The sequence below is a fragment of the Hippocampus bargibanti genome, linkage group LG04 (assembly GCF_051943395.1).
Source record: "Hippocampus bargibanti isolate YZ-2025 linkage group LG04, ASM5194339v1, whole genome shotgun sequence".
NCBI lineage: Eukaryota > Metazoa > Chordata > Actinopteri > Syngnathiformes > Syngnathidae > Hippocampus > Hippocampus bargibanti.
In genome coordinates this window covers 24,162,081-24,178,500 of record NC_142737.1, presented here as the reverse complement: position 1 = coordinate 24,178,500, position 16,420 = coordinate 24,162,081, and the positions used below count along the sequence as shown (strand labels likewise).

The following is a 16,420-nucleotide window of genomic DNA, read 5'->3' as shown; positions in this document are numbered from 1 at the left end:
AAATTCATAAAGTTCGCAGACGACACCACGGTCATCGGTCTCATCAAAGACGGCGATGAGTCTGCGTACCGACAACACGTGGAGCAGCTGGAGCTCTGGTGCAGCCGTCACAACCTGGAGCTGAACACGCTGAAAACAGTTGAGATGATCGTGGACTTCAGGAAACATCCATCACCACAGCTACCCCTCACACTATCCAACTGCCTTGTGTCAACCGTTGAGACCTTCAAGTTCCTGGGAATCACAGTCTCCCAGGACATGAAGTGGGAGGTCAACACCAACTCTATCCTGAAAAAGGCCCAACAGAGAATGTACTTCCTGAGGCTGCTAAAGAAGCATGCCCTGCCACAGGAGGTGCTGCAACCTTTCTACACGGCTGTCATGGAATCCATCCTGTGTTCTTCCATCACCGTTTGGTTCGGGGCCGCCACAAAAATGGACAAAATCCGACTTCAACGGACAGTTAGGACGGCGGAAAAATCATTGGCACCGCCCTACCCACTCTCGAGGACTTGCACACTGCAAGAATCCAAACTAGGGCGCGGAAAATCCTACTGGACCCTCCGCGCCCTGCCCACCACCTTTTCCAGCTACTCCCCTCAGGCAGGCGCTACGGATCCATGCGCACCAAATCCAGCAGACATTTAAACAGCTTCTTCCCCCAAGCCATTAACTCTTTGAACTCTTTGAACTCTTTCAACAGTAGCCAAAATGGAACTGTATAGTGCCACTTAGCAGTTTTTTTGACAACGATACTAGTGCAGCGTGTTCTACCGGAAACAAATTCCTTGTGTGTTCTACATACTTGGCAATAAAGATGATTCTGATTCTGATTCTGATAAGCAGTACTATCGATATAACTGATATCGATATAACGAGACTTTATTGTATTTGTTATTTTTGTTTTTTTTTTTCCCAAGATGGCGGCGCTTGAACACGCAGCACCTTCCCTCTGTCTCCTGCCAAATTGCCGTTTTCGTGTTTATTATGTTTGTTAAGTCATTATAAGTGCCTTGCACGCTGGGTCCGAGAGGACTGTAATTTCATCTATGCTGTATGTCATGCATATTAGCATATTTGACAATAAAGCGGACTTTGACTTTGACTTGACTTTTGAATGATTCCTAAAGAGAACTATTTTTCACCATAGACTATCATGACATCAAAGCAAAACTGTTTCCAAGGCAGAAAGTGCTGTACTGCAAATTAATGCTTATTTCTTCAAGTCTGCAAATTCATACGCTAAACAGTATTTAAGGTACTGTACCATTTCATTAGAATATTAGAACTATTGGTGACACGGTGGAAGATTGGTGATCACATCCACGTCAAAGACTCCAACAGGCTTGCGACCGTCATGAGGATAAGTGGATAAGATAACAGATGGATGGATAGACTGCTTCTCTCAGAGACAAGCAGTCTATTGGGTTGGTAAGTTACACAACTTTTGACTATCCACCTTGACTGAGGTTTTTTAAAATAAACCTTTGTGGTTTGATTTTCAGAGTTTTGATTGTAATAATAACCTTGTGAGAAATTCACAACAAATTTATGAAAAATTAAAAAGGATAACATTATTAGAATTAAAGCCATTGGGTTCACAATTTTTTTCTGAGGCCTAAAAACAGAAAAGTCAAAGAGGGGAAGGAGCATTTTGACACTATTAATTTGCTAGATTAGGGGTGGGCAAACTCTTTGACTCGCGGGCCACAATGGGTTCTAATATTTGACAGAGGGGCCGGGCCAAGAGCATTTGGAAGGAGTGTTTGGGCCGGATATACTAAAGCATTAAATGTAGAGTGTGCAAACCTCATAGCACAGTAAGAAAATACAACCCAATTTATTAACTGTCTTTCAAATGTGAAAAATAGCCCTTATCAATTCATAATTTGTCTCAAGGAATAGAGAAGATATGGCATTTACATACTATTTCGCAGATGCTGGGAGGAGGAAATGTAAATAGATTAAAATAACATACGCACTGAGATTTATCAAGATTGCATCTGTTCAATCGGTGCAAAGTTAAAGAAATCAACATTCATTGAAAAATTGAATCACTTTCAACATTCAAAACATATCATTACACAACGAAATACTCAAGCTCAATAATCTCTACTTGTGTTAAACTCCACAAAATCATGGGTGGATTGTCCTGACCGCGCGCTATAAACTCGCCACGGAGGCCCTCGCCTTCATGCGCAAACAATACACGTGTATCGTTGCCAAGCACACAGACACATGTATTAAATATCGTACCTGCAGCCGAAATTTGCATACTTGGCACGACAGCCAATTACAAGCCTACCTCTTGCTTCTGAACTTTCCCGAGCGTTATAAGGTTGTGCATTTGCATCTCATTTTCCAAAGTAGATGCACAGAACTTCAGCCCCAGAAGAAAGATTCAAAAGAAGCTAACAAAATTTATGATGCTACAAAACGTAAACGTACATTATACCGTGAGTGTAAAGTGTCCGTCAGTTTTGAAAGGTGCGTAATCTGCTTGTAGCAGACAACGCAATGCAAACATTGCATTGCGGACAAATGACAACTGGAGCAAAATCTTCAGTAAGAGATATTTACCGTAAATTAAGCAAGGGAGCATTTGTGGTAGGTAGATCATTAATTTAAAAAAATCCTTTATACTTTGCAACAATGTTTCTTTTCGGGGGATTAGTTGTCTTATTGTGTTTCATGTTGTGAAAAATGGGGCAGGCAACTTTGTGATTAGTCGTCTTATTGTGTTTCATGTTGTGAAAAATGGGGCAGGTAACTTTGTGCCCGTTTTATATATATATATATATATATATATATATATATATATATATATATATATATATATATATATAACGAAGTTGTGCACTTAGATTATTAAATTATGAAGGAAATGACGCAACGGCGCACAGTGTGGCACCATGTCCCGTCCATAGTTTCCAGAACAATCTCAAGGAGATTCAGGGTGAGTCGCAATTTTCTGTTGGTCTCGATTAACGCGTATTTTCATGACAGTGTCTTGTTTTGTTTCCCCTTTTGTACTGTCTAGTGTTATCTAATTAGTTCCCTTATTCATTTCGAGTCTAGATTACTTTTTGTGTCATTATTTACTTAACGTTTTGTCGAGTGGAACTTTGGAGCACATGTGCTTCATAGTGCTTTTCTATTGCGCAGTTAATCACAAGACGAAACCCATGCGACTTCACCCATCCCTTCTGCCATACTGTGTTGCAGGTAATAATTGTTTCATTTCGTTTTTATTGAACAATATTTAGTTTCTTGTGTCGTGTTTCATTTGCCCGTGAGTGTCCGTGGCGGGTTGAACTGTGCGTGTGTGTGTGTATATATATGTGACACCCGTCACATATACACACACACACACACACACACACACACACACACACACATACAGTAAAGTCTCGTTATATCGATATTCAAGGAAGTCCGAAAAAATATCGATATAACCGGGACTATCGATATATCCGATCCTGCGCCGAACTGCATTAAACAAAAGCCGCCAAAAGAGGGCAGCCAAGCTCCATATAAGAAACGGAGCTGGCCATTAGCTCCCTTTTTTTTTGGGTGAGAGATGTTCCCCCAATGTTGCCTCAAAATGGCACATATAATTCTTTAATGATTGCAAACATGTATGCTTTAATCTTCAGAACTACAGTGTATTTGAAACATATTCATAACTGGATGTGTAACAAGAAAGCATATTATCCGAATCTGAAGCCATTGTTTGGATTCACAAGCAATGCAAGATGTCTTGGCGTGAAGTCATTTTTATTTGCATTTGAATAAAAAGTGACATCGGCTGTCCTTTAATACACAGTATGGAATGTTAATAATTTTCAAAATCATCGCGCTTCAGCAGACAAAACAAGAAACATTGTTGCAAAAAACGATTGCATTCATATACAGTACAGTGGGCATGTACATAACACAACAGGGAAACTGCAACGCTTACATCTTACTGTATTATGTATACAATTTAAAAAAGTCATCAATCTTCTTCTGCTTCCCATTTTTACCTTTTAACACAAACACTTCAATCTCGTCTGCTACACACGAGCTAGCGTCTGAAAATGAGAATGTCTCTGCTACACGGGTGCTGGGCACGTAACCAAGTCACCTGACCAAGTCGACCAATGGCGCGACTGATGGCGTGACACGTAACCAAGACACGTGACCAAGTTGACCAATGGCGACCGATGGCGTGTCACGTGACAAAGTCACACGGCCAAGTCGACCAATAGCGCGACCGATGGCGGCTCATGTGACCAAGTCGACCAATGGCGCGACCGATGGCGGCTCACGTAACAAGACACGTGACCAAGTTGACCAATGGCGCGACGGATATATCGATATAAACGACAAAAATGGCTGGCGGGGGATGAAAAGGAGCACCGTAATAACCGGATTATCGTAATAACCGGGTATCGTACTAAACGGTACTAATTATACATAAAAAGACTAGAAATGTGCAAGGGAAATGAAAATAGTATCGTAATAAGCGGTACTATCGATATAACCGATATCGATATAACGAGACTTTACTGTATATAGTAGTATTACATATAGTATAATACAAGTGGCAAAGAGAGTTTCTGCGGATGATGTCTGGACCTATACTGGACCTATACTCACTCCTTTTTTTGGCACTTGTCAAGGCTCTACTGCATAATTTGCGAGCCTGTCTTATCGCACAAAATAGGCTTGTATGAAAGTCACCCGTGCAGTTGTTTTCATTTTCTTGGAGATTGTTTTATGCTCTTCATCGTCTGTCTCACCAATTGACCTTTTTCCTCATTCTGAAGAAGCTCTCCAAAGACGTTTGTCTTATTACCCATTTTTGCCAGCAGGCAGACTCCTTTTTTATATACTCTATCACGCTAAACAGACAATCAGTTTGAGGTGTGCAAGGGCAAAGGTCGATGCTCCAGATGTTCCAAATAAAACTTCTTTCAGACTCTGACTGTCAAGAAAATAGTTTTCATTCTCTGTGTATCACAGTTCCATATTGCTCTAAAACGAGTACGGTTCATGGTGACTGGGGATCAGAAGATTTGGACACAAAGTTCCCTGTGAATGGCAATCATATATTTTTGCACAAAATTCTGGACAATTGTGTGCTTCCAAGTTGCCGAAAAGGTTTGGGGAAGGCCAGTGTCTCTTCTGCTCTAGCATGACTGCACAGCAATGCACAAAACGAGGTTGATAGAAGCATACGTGCCTGCAGAGAGCCCTGGCCATAAGCCTATCAAAAACCTTTGAGACATAGTACAACAAACACGGTGAGCCATTAGACGTTCTCTCAGGCCCAACATAAGTGATGTCTGACCTGACAAACATGCTTCTGGCTGAATAAAACAATTCCCACAGACCCACTCCCAAAACTTGCCAGCCAAGTCAAAGTTCTCAAAGCTGAAAAACAGAACACTTATGCAATCAGGTTATTTCAGTTGTCTGTTTGTTTTTACATTCCTTCTCTAAAAGACTATTTTTTTGGGTTGGGTTAAAGGACATTGACCATTTGGATAAGGCTTTACGTTCCTTGTATATACTATAATATAGTTGACGAAAACAAGCAAAGAATTCGCATTTAAAAGCGGCGATCGAGCAGTTTACAAACTCGCCCGAAACAGGCTGACGAAGGAAATTAACATCGCAAAGAAAAGTTATGCGGAGAGGCTTAACAAACAGTTCTCCGCTAACGACTCTGCATCGGTGTGGAATGGCCTGAAAGCAATAACAAATTATTGTTTACCTTCCCTCCAAGCAGTGTACAACAATGGTATGGCTGATGAGTTAAATACATACTTCTGCCGATTTGAAAAGGACACCCCCATTTCCCTGGTCTGCCCACCATTACCAGAAACTACCGTATCTCCGCCCTCTGCCCTACAGATCCACGAACTGGACGTTAGACGGCTCTTCAAGCAGCAGAAGATCAAGAAAGCTGCGGGACCTGACAGAGTGTCCCCCTCCTGCCTGAGAGTCTGCGCTGACCAGCTGGCTCGGGTCTTCACACAAATCTTCAACAGATCCCTGGAGCAGTGTGAAGTCCCATCCTGCTTCAAACAGTCTACTATCGTCCCAGTTCCAAAGAAACCAGCACCCTCGGGATTGAACGACTATAGACCTGTTGCTCTGACGTCTGTAGTCATGAAGTCCTTTGAACGCCTCGTGCTGAACCACCTAAAGAACATCACCGGACCTCTGCTAGATCCTCTTCAGTTTGCCTACCGGGCAAACAGGTCTGTGGAGGATGCAGTCAACATCGGACTGCACCACATCCTCGACCACCTTGACAACACAGGAACCTACGCAAGGATCCTGTTTGTGGACTACAGCTCTGCGTTCAATACCATCATCCCAGAACTCCTCATCCCCAAACTTCTCCAGCTTGGTGTGTCCCCCACGATCTGCCAGTGGACCCTCAGCTTCCTGACAGGACGGACACAACAGGTCAGACTGGGAAATATATCATCCACAACACGAACCACGAGCACCGGAGCCCCGCAGGGATGCGTCCTCTCTCCATTGCTCTTCTCTCTCTACACGAACGACTGCACCCCAACGCACCCAGCTGTCAAATTCATAAAGTTCGCAGACGACACCACGGTCATCGGTCTCATCAAAGACGGCGACGAGTCTGCGTACCGACAACACGTGGAGCAGCTGGAGCTCTGGTGCAGCCGTCACAACCTGGAGCTGAATACGCTGAAAACAGTTGAGATGATCGTGGACTTCAGGAAACATCCATCACCACAGCTACCCCTCACACTATCCAACTGCCTTGTGTCAACCGTTGAGACCTTCAAGTTCCTGGGAATCACAGTCTCCCAGGACATGAAGTGGCAGGTCAACACCAACTCTATCCTGAAAAAGGCACAACAGAGAATGTACTTCCTGAGGCTGCTAAAGAAGCATGGCCTGCCACAGGAGGTGCTGCAACATTTCTACACGGCTGTCATGGAATCCATCCTGTGTTCTTCCATCACCGTTTGGTTCGGGGCCGCCACAAAAATGGACAAAATCAGACTTCAACGGACAGTTAGGACGGCGGAAAAAATCATTGGCACCGCCCTACCCACTCTCGAGGACTTGCACACTGCAAGAATCCAAACTAGGGCGCGGAAAATCCTACTGGACCCTCCGCGCCCTGCCCACCACCTTTTCCAGCTACTCCCCTCAGGCAGGCGCTACCGATCCATGCGCACCAAATCCAGCAGACATTTAAACAGCTTCTTCCCCCAAGCCATTAACTCTTTGAACTCTTTGAACTCTTTCAACAGTAGCCAAAATGGAACTGTATAGTGCCACTTAGCAGTTTTTTTGACAACGATACTAGTGCAGCGTGTTCTACCGGAAACAAATTCCTTGTGTGTTCTACATACTTGGCAATAAAGATGATTCTGATTCTGATTCTGATTCTGATTCTGATAAGCAGTACTATCGATATAACCGATATCGATATAACGAGACTTTATTGTATTTGTTATTTTTGGTTTTTTTTTTCCCAAGATGGCGGCGCGTGAACACGCAGCACCTTCCCTCTGTCTCCTGCCAAATTGCCGTTTTCGTGTTTATTATGTTTGTTAAGTCATTATAAGTGCCTTGCACGCTGGGTCCGAGAGGACTGTAATTTCATCTATGCTGTATGTCATGCATATTAGCATATTTGACAATAAAGCGGACTTTGACTTTGACTTGACTTTTGAATGATTCCTAAAGAGAACTATTTTTCACCATAGACTATCATGACATCAAAGCAAAACTGTTTCCAAGGCAGAAAGTGCTGTACTGCAAATTAATGCTCATTTCTTCAAGTCTGCAAATTCATACGCTAAACAGTATTTAAGGTACTGTACCATTTCATTAGAATATTAGAACTATTGGTGACACGGTGGAAGATTGGTGATCACATCCACGTCAAAGACTCCAACAGGCTTGCGACCGTCATGAGGATAAGTGGATAAGATAACAGATGGATGGATAGACTGCTTCTCTGAGAGACAAGCAGTCTATTGGGTTGGTAAGTTACACAACTTTTGACTATCCACCTTGACTGAGGTTTTTTAAAATAAACCTTTGTGGTTTGATTTTCAGAGTTTTGATTGTAATAATAACCTTGTGAGAAATTCACAACAAATTTATCAAAAATTAAAAAGGATAACATGATTAGAATTAAAGCCATTGGGTTCACAATTTTTTTCTGAGGCCTAAAAACAGAAAAGTCAAAGAGGGGAAGGAGCATTTTGACACTATTAATTCGCTAGTTGACGAAAACAAGCATAAAACATTCATAGGGAGAAAAGCTGTTATACCCAACTGCTCACTGATCAATTACCAAAGCCAGCATAGATATGTGTCAATAATGACTAATGTGTACAAAATAAAATGCTTGTACCAAAAGGGGGCCACTAGTCATACAAATCACAAATAAGAAAGGACATCATAACCACATTAAGCGTTTCTCCTCACCTGACTCTCGGCCCATCACGAAGTGGTTCCCGGTGGGTGCGACCCCGGTTGGCTCCTTTTAGTGTGCGCCGGTTAGCCGTGGAATAGTCAGGTTCAAGCTCATATGGCTCCTCATCCTCAGGGCCAAAGCTGCGGCGATCATCTTCCAGGCCATATGGTTCAGCCTGAAAGCGCTCCGGCTGGGAGCGGTTCAAGTCCACAGTGCTGCTACCCATGGGCACCTGGGGTTGGGCCACATGGCCATAGTCATCCTTACGAATGGGCAGTGTATAGCTGTTCTCTGGCCTGCAGCTATTAGGCATGTAGGGGTAGCGAGGAGGACGAAAGTTGATGCCTCGTGACAGGCTCCCGTAGTTGTCCGTCAAATCAGCGTAGCCATCATGCAGACCGTAGTGGCGAATGTACTGACTCTCTGGTGTCTCACCGTAAGAATCGTTGTAGGAGCTGTTGTAGGAGCGTGTCAGCGTTGATGAGGCTTGAGGTGTGATGAAGCGATCGCCACCGTTTTTGATGTAACGTCGGTCAATTGAATCAGTGTAGCTTCCTAATGGGGAGGAACCCTCGGGCATGGGCAAGCCATCAGGCCCGAGAGGAACCTGACGCACAGTTCGTGTGGTCACCGTCTTCACCATTTTGGTCACCTGCAGAAGAAATCACATGTACCTGTCAGCCAACTGAACAGCAATTTGTATCCATGTAGCACAATGACATTATAAACCAGCGTAGGAAACAATGTAAACTATGCTCCTCTCTTCTTTTATGTCAGTACTTGCAAAATGTCAGTACTTGCATAAAGATTACACAAAGGTAGAATACTATGCTCAAAAAAATAAGTCTTGATTTGTTAACACCACTCGACAAAAACTATAGCTGAGATGAATACAGTCATCATATTGTCTGGTTTATCTTGAGATAGGATCCCAGTGGTAATGCTGATACACTTGAGTATGACAACACCACCAGACCATGACTACTTCATCTCTTGAGGGAGTAGGGCGAACTTCACTGTGCTATTTAGAGATGCGTTTCCAAGACGAGCAGACCTTCACGGAGTTATCACACACTGACTTCATTTCGTAGCTACTGAATTATTCTTCCTCTGAGTCTTACTGAAGATATAGAGAAAACAAACCTGTGTTATTCAAAATGCAAAAAAAACAATTTGCTGCCCAGTGGATACTGTTTAGATCAATAATTACTTATTGCATTCCTCGCTATAAGATAATCTCTGAATCAATTATGTTGATGAAAAGAAATTGTCCTTTGCAGAGGGGCCATTCTGATGCATTTATTTTTGGACCTGACAGGATTCGTCATTCTACCTTGACTGATCATCATTTCTTTGTAAGACAATACATTGAAATATTCCTCTCGTTCTGACATACAGTTCTGATGTGTTTCATATGTGCCTTTGCTAAGGTTGAGAAAACGCAAACAGTGTAGAGAATTTTCAGTTTGAACACAAAACCCATTTCAGGAATTCCAAGTCCTGAATTAATTATTAGTTTAGTTTATTTTAAATTATGTTTGTGACCTTGAAAGAATAATATATATCCCACGAAAGATGGATATACCACATCAGGCAAAACCCAAGGTGTAGGTTGTGCAAAGAGGCACCTGAGACAATCCAACACATAACTGCAGGGTGTAAGATGCTGGCAGGGAAAGCCTACATGGAGCGCCATAACCAGGTGGCTGGCATAGTCTACCGAAACATCTGTGCGGAGTATGGACTGGAAACCCCAAGGTCAAAATGGGAAACACCTCCAAAGGTAGTAGAGGATGACCGAGCAAAGATCCTGTGGGACTTACAGATACAGATGGACAAGATGGTAATGGCCAACCAACCAGATATCGTGGTCATAGATAAAGGGCAAAGGAAAGCCGTTGTTGTGGATGTAGCGGTCCCGAGTGATGGAAACATCAGAAAGAAGGAACATGAGAAAATCGAGAAATACCAAGGGCTCAGAGAGGAGCTGGAGAGAGCCTGGAAGGTAAAGGTGACAGTCGTGCCTGTGGTGGTCGGAGCACTCGGGGCAGTGACCCCCAAACTCGACGAGTGGTTGCAACAGATCCCGGGAACAACGTCGGATATCTCAGTCCAGAAAAGCACAGCGCTGGGAACAGCACGGATACTGCGCAGAACCCTGAAGCTTCCTGGCCTCTGGTAGAGGACCCAAGCTAAAATGGGGGGACAGACACCACCCATTAGGGGGGAGACGAGGATTTTTTTTATTTTTTTAATATATATATACAGTGGGACCTCAGTTTACGAACCCCTTGGCTTACGAACTTTTCGGTTTACGAACGTTACATTCATGAAAGTTTTACCTTGGCATATGAACTATTTTTCAGGATACACACGGAGCTGCCACAATGAGTGATGTGTCGTTCGTGAACGAGCCCGTTCTCCAAACAAGGAAATGGCAGCGGACTTTTTTTTGTCCTCTATTTTCCACCCCCAGTCGTTGGTTAAAGCCACGTGATTGGTGGTAAAGCCACGCAGCAGTGTGGGGGGGGGGGGTTAAACATTAAAGAGACAGGCAGAGAGAGAGTGAGAAGAAAGACACACACACACACACACACACAAAAGGGAGAGGACAGAGCTTGAAAAAAACAAACGTGAAAAAAAACAAATAAAATGGTGAGAAAATTGATAGAAAACAGTGAATTTTGGACCCATTTCAACTTTGATAGTTGAAAAGCATGGAGTAGACTGGAAGGTTAAATATCCCAACAATCAAGCTCCACAAATAACCCGCACAAGTCATCTGTACACTTGATGCAAAAAGCTATGAACCCAGCTAAACAGATAACAATTGATGAACTAGATTCTGCGGCTGATGTCTGGACCTATACTTATGAAACCAAAGAGATGTTTACTTTCCCCTAAAACAGTTGCCTGCTTTTCTCCTTAAAGTGACTTCCAAATAACACTCCATATTTGCACTGACGGAATGCTGGCCTTTTCAAAAAAAGTGTCCGTCCCCTTCTCTTCCAAGCCAACAGATCTTTTGATTCGTGTTTTACAGCATACAACATCCCAACAAAGTTGCACTTCTAACGACATCAAATCGTGCCAGCGTGTGGCCTGTTCCCTCACAGTAAACACACTGGAGTACACTGGATCTCCATAATGAGGGATTAGACCAGGCCTTTTAATGATACGTTCTACGGAGTGGGATTCACCATGCAGTGTTTGCACTCTTCTGTAAAACAATGATAGTAGCTGACTTAAAATGAATCAAGATTTGGAAAATGGGCAAACTCCTTTGTGGCCCAGAAAAGTTAGAGCGGAAAAAAAAGAAAATGGTGTAGAAAATGCTGAAGAAGTGTTGTGGGAGAGGAGCAGAAAAAAACATGTGTTTGTTACTGACTAGATTGCTCACTGCTGTGTATCAGTTTGTTACAATTGGATTGGATTGGATATGCCTTTATTACACACAATGACACACACACAATGACTTCAAACACAGCCCAAGTGTATGAAATGGAGGGCTGGCACAAATGTTAATTATTACTTTATTTCCCGTGACCAATTCTGATCAACACAGCAGTCACAAGCCACTCAATTGTAAAACAAATCAAACTATATACATATTTAAAAACCGAACAAGAGGAAATATGTTTTTGTCTCATCTCCAACACTAAGCGAAAGCGGAGGTGTGTTGTCAAGCCGAATTGCGTATTCTGAAGCACGGTTCCAGCGGCAAAATTGTCAGGATGGCTGCGTACTTTTAACGGGACATCCAGGAGAACACTGAGAATTACATTAAAACGTCGAACAAAATCGTTATTAAGTGGAAATGTGTTATTAAATCAAATTAGTCAATACTGTATATAAAAACTAGATCAGCTCCATTCATCACTTTGCTGCTGTGAAATGTAAATTTCGCCACTGCGAGACAAATAAAGGCAAATCCAATCCAATCCAATCCATCCATACATGCATCCAGCAGGATTTTGCACCTCTGTGAAAGACAACTAAAAAGACAATCTTTTGGGTCTTACCTTTGTTTCTGTGCGGCGCGTGGTCCCATCATCAGAGGTGACCACCGAAACATGTGAAGTTGGCGTGCCTGGGTCCTCCTCAATGGTGACCGTCTCCTCCACCACTTCCGGCGGCTCCTGCATCATTGCAAGAGAAGTGGCGTTGCTGGGACTCTGTTCCTGCACAGTAGGGGAAAATTAGGCATGTGTCGATTATTTTGGAAGAAGAATGGCTTTCTCAGCATGGGAAAGAAAAAATGTTGACATAGAGTTTCGATTTTTTTTTAATGTAACTTTAATTTTATTTTGTTTGTGTTCAAATCTTGGCTTGGACACAAACTCTAATATTGTTATGATTCCATCTACTTTAAATACATTCATGCCAGAGGTTCATGTTATAAAATTGGCAAAGCGCATAAATGATTGAAGGAGACGCTAAAGCAAACACCATGATTACCCCCTCCTGCTGTCAGCCATAGTGGATCCTGCTGTGCAGCGTACTGTCTGTGATCCCCTTATGACCCACATCTACAAAGTAACTGATTCGCTTCCGCCAGATACACTGTCAAGAGAAGTTCAAGTGTGTGCATTCTCCTGAGTCCAGCAACACAAACAGAGGCTCAAACAGTTGGACCGTCCTTGAAAGCACAAACTGCAGATAATTTGCACAAGGCATTTGCACTTGGGTAGTGAAACGAAAACCAAAATTTATCTTGAGGCTTTTTGGCCCAGTCTCCGAGAAAGTCTATAACACTGAAAAAATATTGGATCATCGGAAAACATTACGTGAGTGGTTTGGTCACCATGGCAAGTCGAAGCAAGGATGAAGAATATATAAATGATTGAATGTATGTTGCAATTTTGATAAAGGCGGATGAAATGAGAAGCGTGTTATGCTGAAAGACTAAACATATTTTTGCTTATCATTTACAGTTAGGGTTTGAAGAGACCCCAAATCCTCAATCTCGCTGTAAAAATAAAACCAAAGTTCAAATCAATACCTCCGACAGTATTCTCAAATTTTACAAGTGTGGAAAAAAAATAAAAAGAGCCAAAAATGATCCGCAAAGAATATCAAAAAGAATTCAGGTTATAATTAGTGCATTTCTACACGGCTGTCATGGAATCCATCCTGTGTTCTTCCATCACCGTTTGGTTCGGGGCCGCCACAAAAATGGACAAAATCCGACTTCAACGGACAGTTAGGACGGCGGAAAAAATCATTGGCACCGCCCTACCCACTCTCGAGGACTTTCACACTGCAAGAATCCAAACTAGGGCGCGGAAAATCCTACTGGACCCTCCGCACCCTGCCCACCACCTTTTCCAGCTACTCCCCTCAGGCAGGCGCTACCGATCCATGCGCACCAAATCCAGCAGACATTTAAACAGCTTCGTCCCCCAAGCCATTAACTCTTTGAACTCTTTCAACAGCAGCCAAATGGAACTGTATAGTGCCACTTAGCAGTTTTTTTGACGACGATACTAGTGCAGCGTGTTCTACCGGAAACAAATTCCTTGTGTGTTCTACATACTTGGCAATAAAGATGATTCTGATTCTGATTCTGATCTCATATTGGCAGTTTCCCTTATTTGGCTTTGGCAATACAACAGCTAATGACAACTGCAAAACTGCTGGAGCAGCTCACATTTCGATACTTTTTTCACCCTGGAGAAGAATTTCTTTTATCCTCTTTAATTCCTTTTATCACTTTGCTGCTATGAAATGTAAATTTCTCCACTTCGAGACTAATAAAAGCAAATCCAATCCAATCCAATTTGAAGAAAAGACATGCATCATCAAAAGGTAGTATACCACATGTACTATCTGGCAATCGTGAGAAGGAAAAAACTTTTTGCTACTTTTTCAGCTGATGGGTACAGTTTGAAAATCACCATTGGGATGTGTAGCCCTCTGTGCATATGTAATAATTACAGTCCTGCTGCAGGAGCAAGGAAGGAAAGTGTTTCTGGAGGTTTCAGATTGCAATCAATCAAGCCAAGAGATGAGGCAGAATGTATGCCTAGAATTAGAATTTACCTTTATTAGTCTGCAGTGGAGAAATTTACGTTTCACAGCAGCAAATTATGAAAGGAAGATGAAAGGAATGAAGAAGTAGAAAAACAAAATACAGGAGCTGTTGGAAAGGCAGCCACTCTCGCAGCACTATCTTGACGTCAAAAGAACAACAAAAAAACTAAATAACAAATAATATGACAACACAAAGACACAGAGACTTAAGCACTTTCAGTACCCTCTTTGTTACATGAAGCAGTTCGAGATGAAATAGGAGAGGATCAAAGCGTCCTTTTCACCAGTGGATCAGGGACGTCATAGTAGAATGTACACGTCTACTACAAGCTAAATGTTGAACGCAAACATGAAGCTGTCGCATTCATTGACGAAAAGAGAGTTGAAGGATTGTTGAAACCTACAACCAATTAAAATGCAGTCGATGATGATTTTTATGATGTACTGTACAAAAGCAACCAGGTTGGTGCCGAAGCGCAATGAACCATCAATCATCAAATAATATATGTCATCAATTTTAATGAGCATGACATGGCATTGAATATTGTCACATCTCGTCGCCGTCCTGGGCGCGCCCCGCCTCCCCTGTCACCTCCTCCGCTGCTACCTGGAGACGGCCCCTCCCATCACCACTCACCTGGGCTTCCACAGCTGTTTGTCATTCATTGATTGTGCCTTCTGACTATATTTGCCGATCGCACACTACCGTCTCCGTCGGAGTATTCTGAAAGCTACCCTCGCGACTACCTTGCCGTCAGGTCTGCCTTTACCCATTACCATCACTTACCTCATCCTGTTGTTATCTTTGAATGCGTGTCTCAGCATTTGAAGACTGTTTCCCTGAGTATCTGTCTCGCCGTGTATTTTGGATCCTACCTCCCCGCTTTCCGTTGTCACCCGAGCCCTGCCCTCAAGCCTCAAGTGGCGTGACAAATATGTGTCGTCATAGAGGAAAGGGTTACAAACCATTCATCCATGCTGCTTTGACTGAAGCCCTTAAATCAGGGGTCTCAAACTCAATTTACCCGGAGGCCGCTGGAGGCAGAGTCTGGGTGAGGCTGGGCCGCATCATGATTTCCACAAGAAAAGCATAGATAAAACATTCCAATGTTCCAAAAATCTTTATTTTTAACACACACAAAAAATGAATTAAATGAATAAATGGAAAAATGAATAAAAAATAAATTAACCAGTAATAAATAAATAAACTAATTATAATGATCATAAGGCAGATACAGACGACTGAGAAAACCACAAGAAAACTAATTATTTTAATAAAGTTTCAAATCTCTGCATTAACAGTTATTTAACCTTTAGCTTTCTTCACATAAATAAAATATTGAACATGAACTGTCGTAAACTTGGCTTCTCTTGCCGACTTGTTCAGCTTCGCACACAAGTTTCATTCGTATCAATCATGCGGGCCGCACTAACATTAATCTTTCATATCAAGGCGGGCCGCAAAATATTCTTTTGGGGCCGCAGTTGGCCCGCGGGCCGTGGGTTTGAGACCACGGCCTTAAATTATTTTAATTTCACAAACAATGTGGGTAGCTAGCTCATGAATTTACATCATTTGCTCGCTACTGTGAGCTTGAACCAATGTCTTTAAACTCAATTGCTTTTAGTTCGCTGAAGAAGCATCTTGGATAAGAGGCAAAACATCCGACACCTTCAAAAAAGTACAGATGACGGCTGAAGAAACCTTTTCATCGATGGACCACTCCTGTACGACTGAGAGCTTACACAGACGCTTAAACTCAATTTGTTATCTTTTGTTGGTGGTGGTGGTGTTTATTTTTCCTACACTGTCAAAGTCCCTGTTAAGATGTCTGTGCAGCTTCCATTCAAATGTTCCTGATGGAGCTGAACTCATTTATTCTTTGTATGCCTGACGCCGTAAGTCAAAGTCATGAC

At 42.6% G+C, this 16,420-nt stretch overlaps 1 protein-coding gene across 7 annotated transcripts in view; it reads right to left on the bottom strand.

Moving 5' to 3' along the window:
* Positions 1–16,420, bottom strand: part of arvcfb (ARVCF delta catenin family member b) — a 263,119-nt gene that overhangs the window by 67,077 nt on the left and 179,622 nt on the right. For all 7 annotated transcript variants that reach the window (XM_088994808.1, XM_088994806.1, XM_088994809.1 and 4 more), the window contains 2 exons: positions 12,493–12,651; positions 8,482–9,122 (listed from right to left, as the gene is read on the bottom strand). In XM_088994808.1, coding sequence (XP_088850934.1) covers positions 8,482–9,122; positions 12,493–12,651 — 800 coding nt within the window. The remainder of the gene's footprint in view (positions 1–8,481; positions 9,123–12,492; positions 12,652–16,420) is intronic.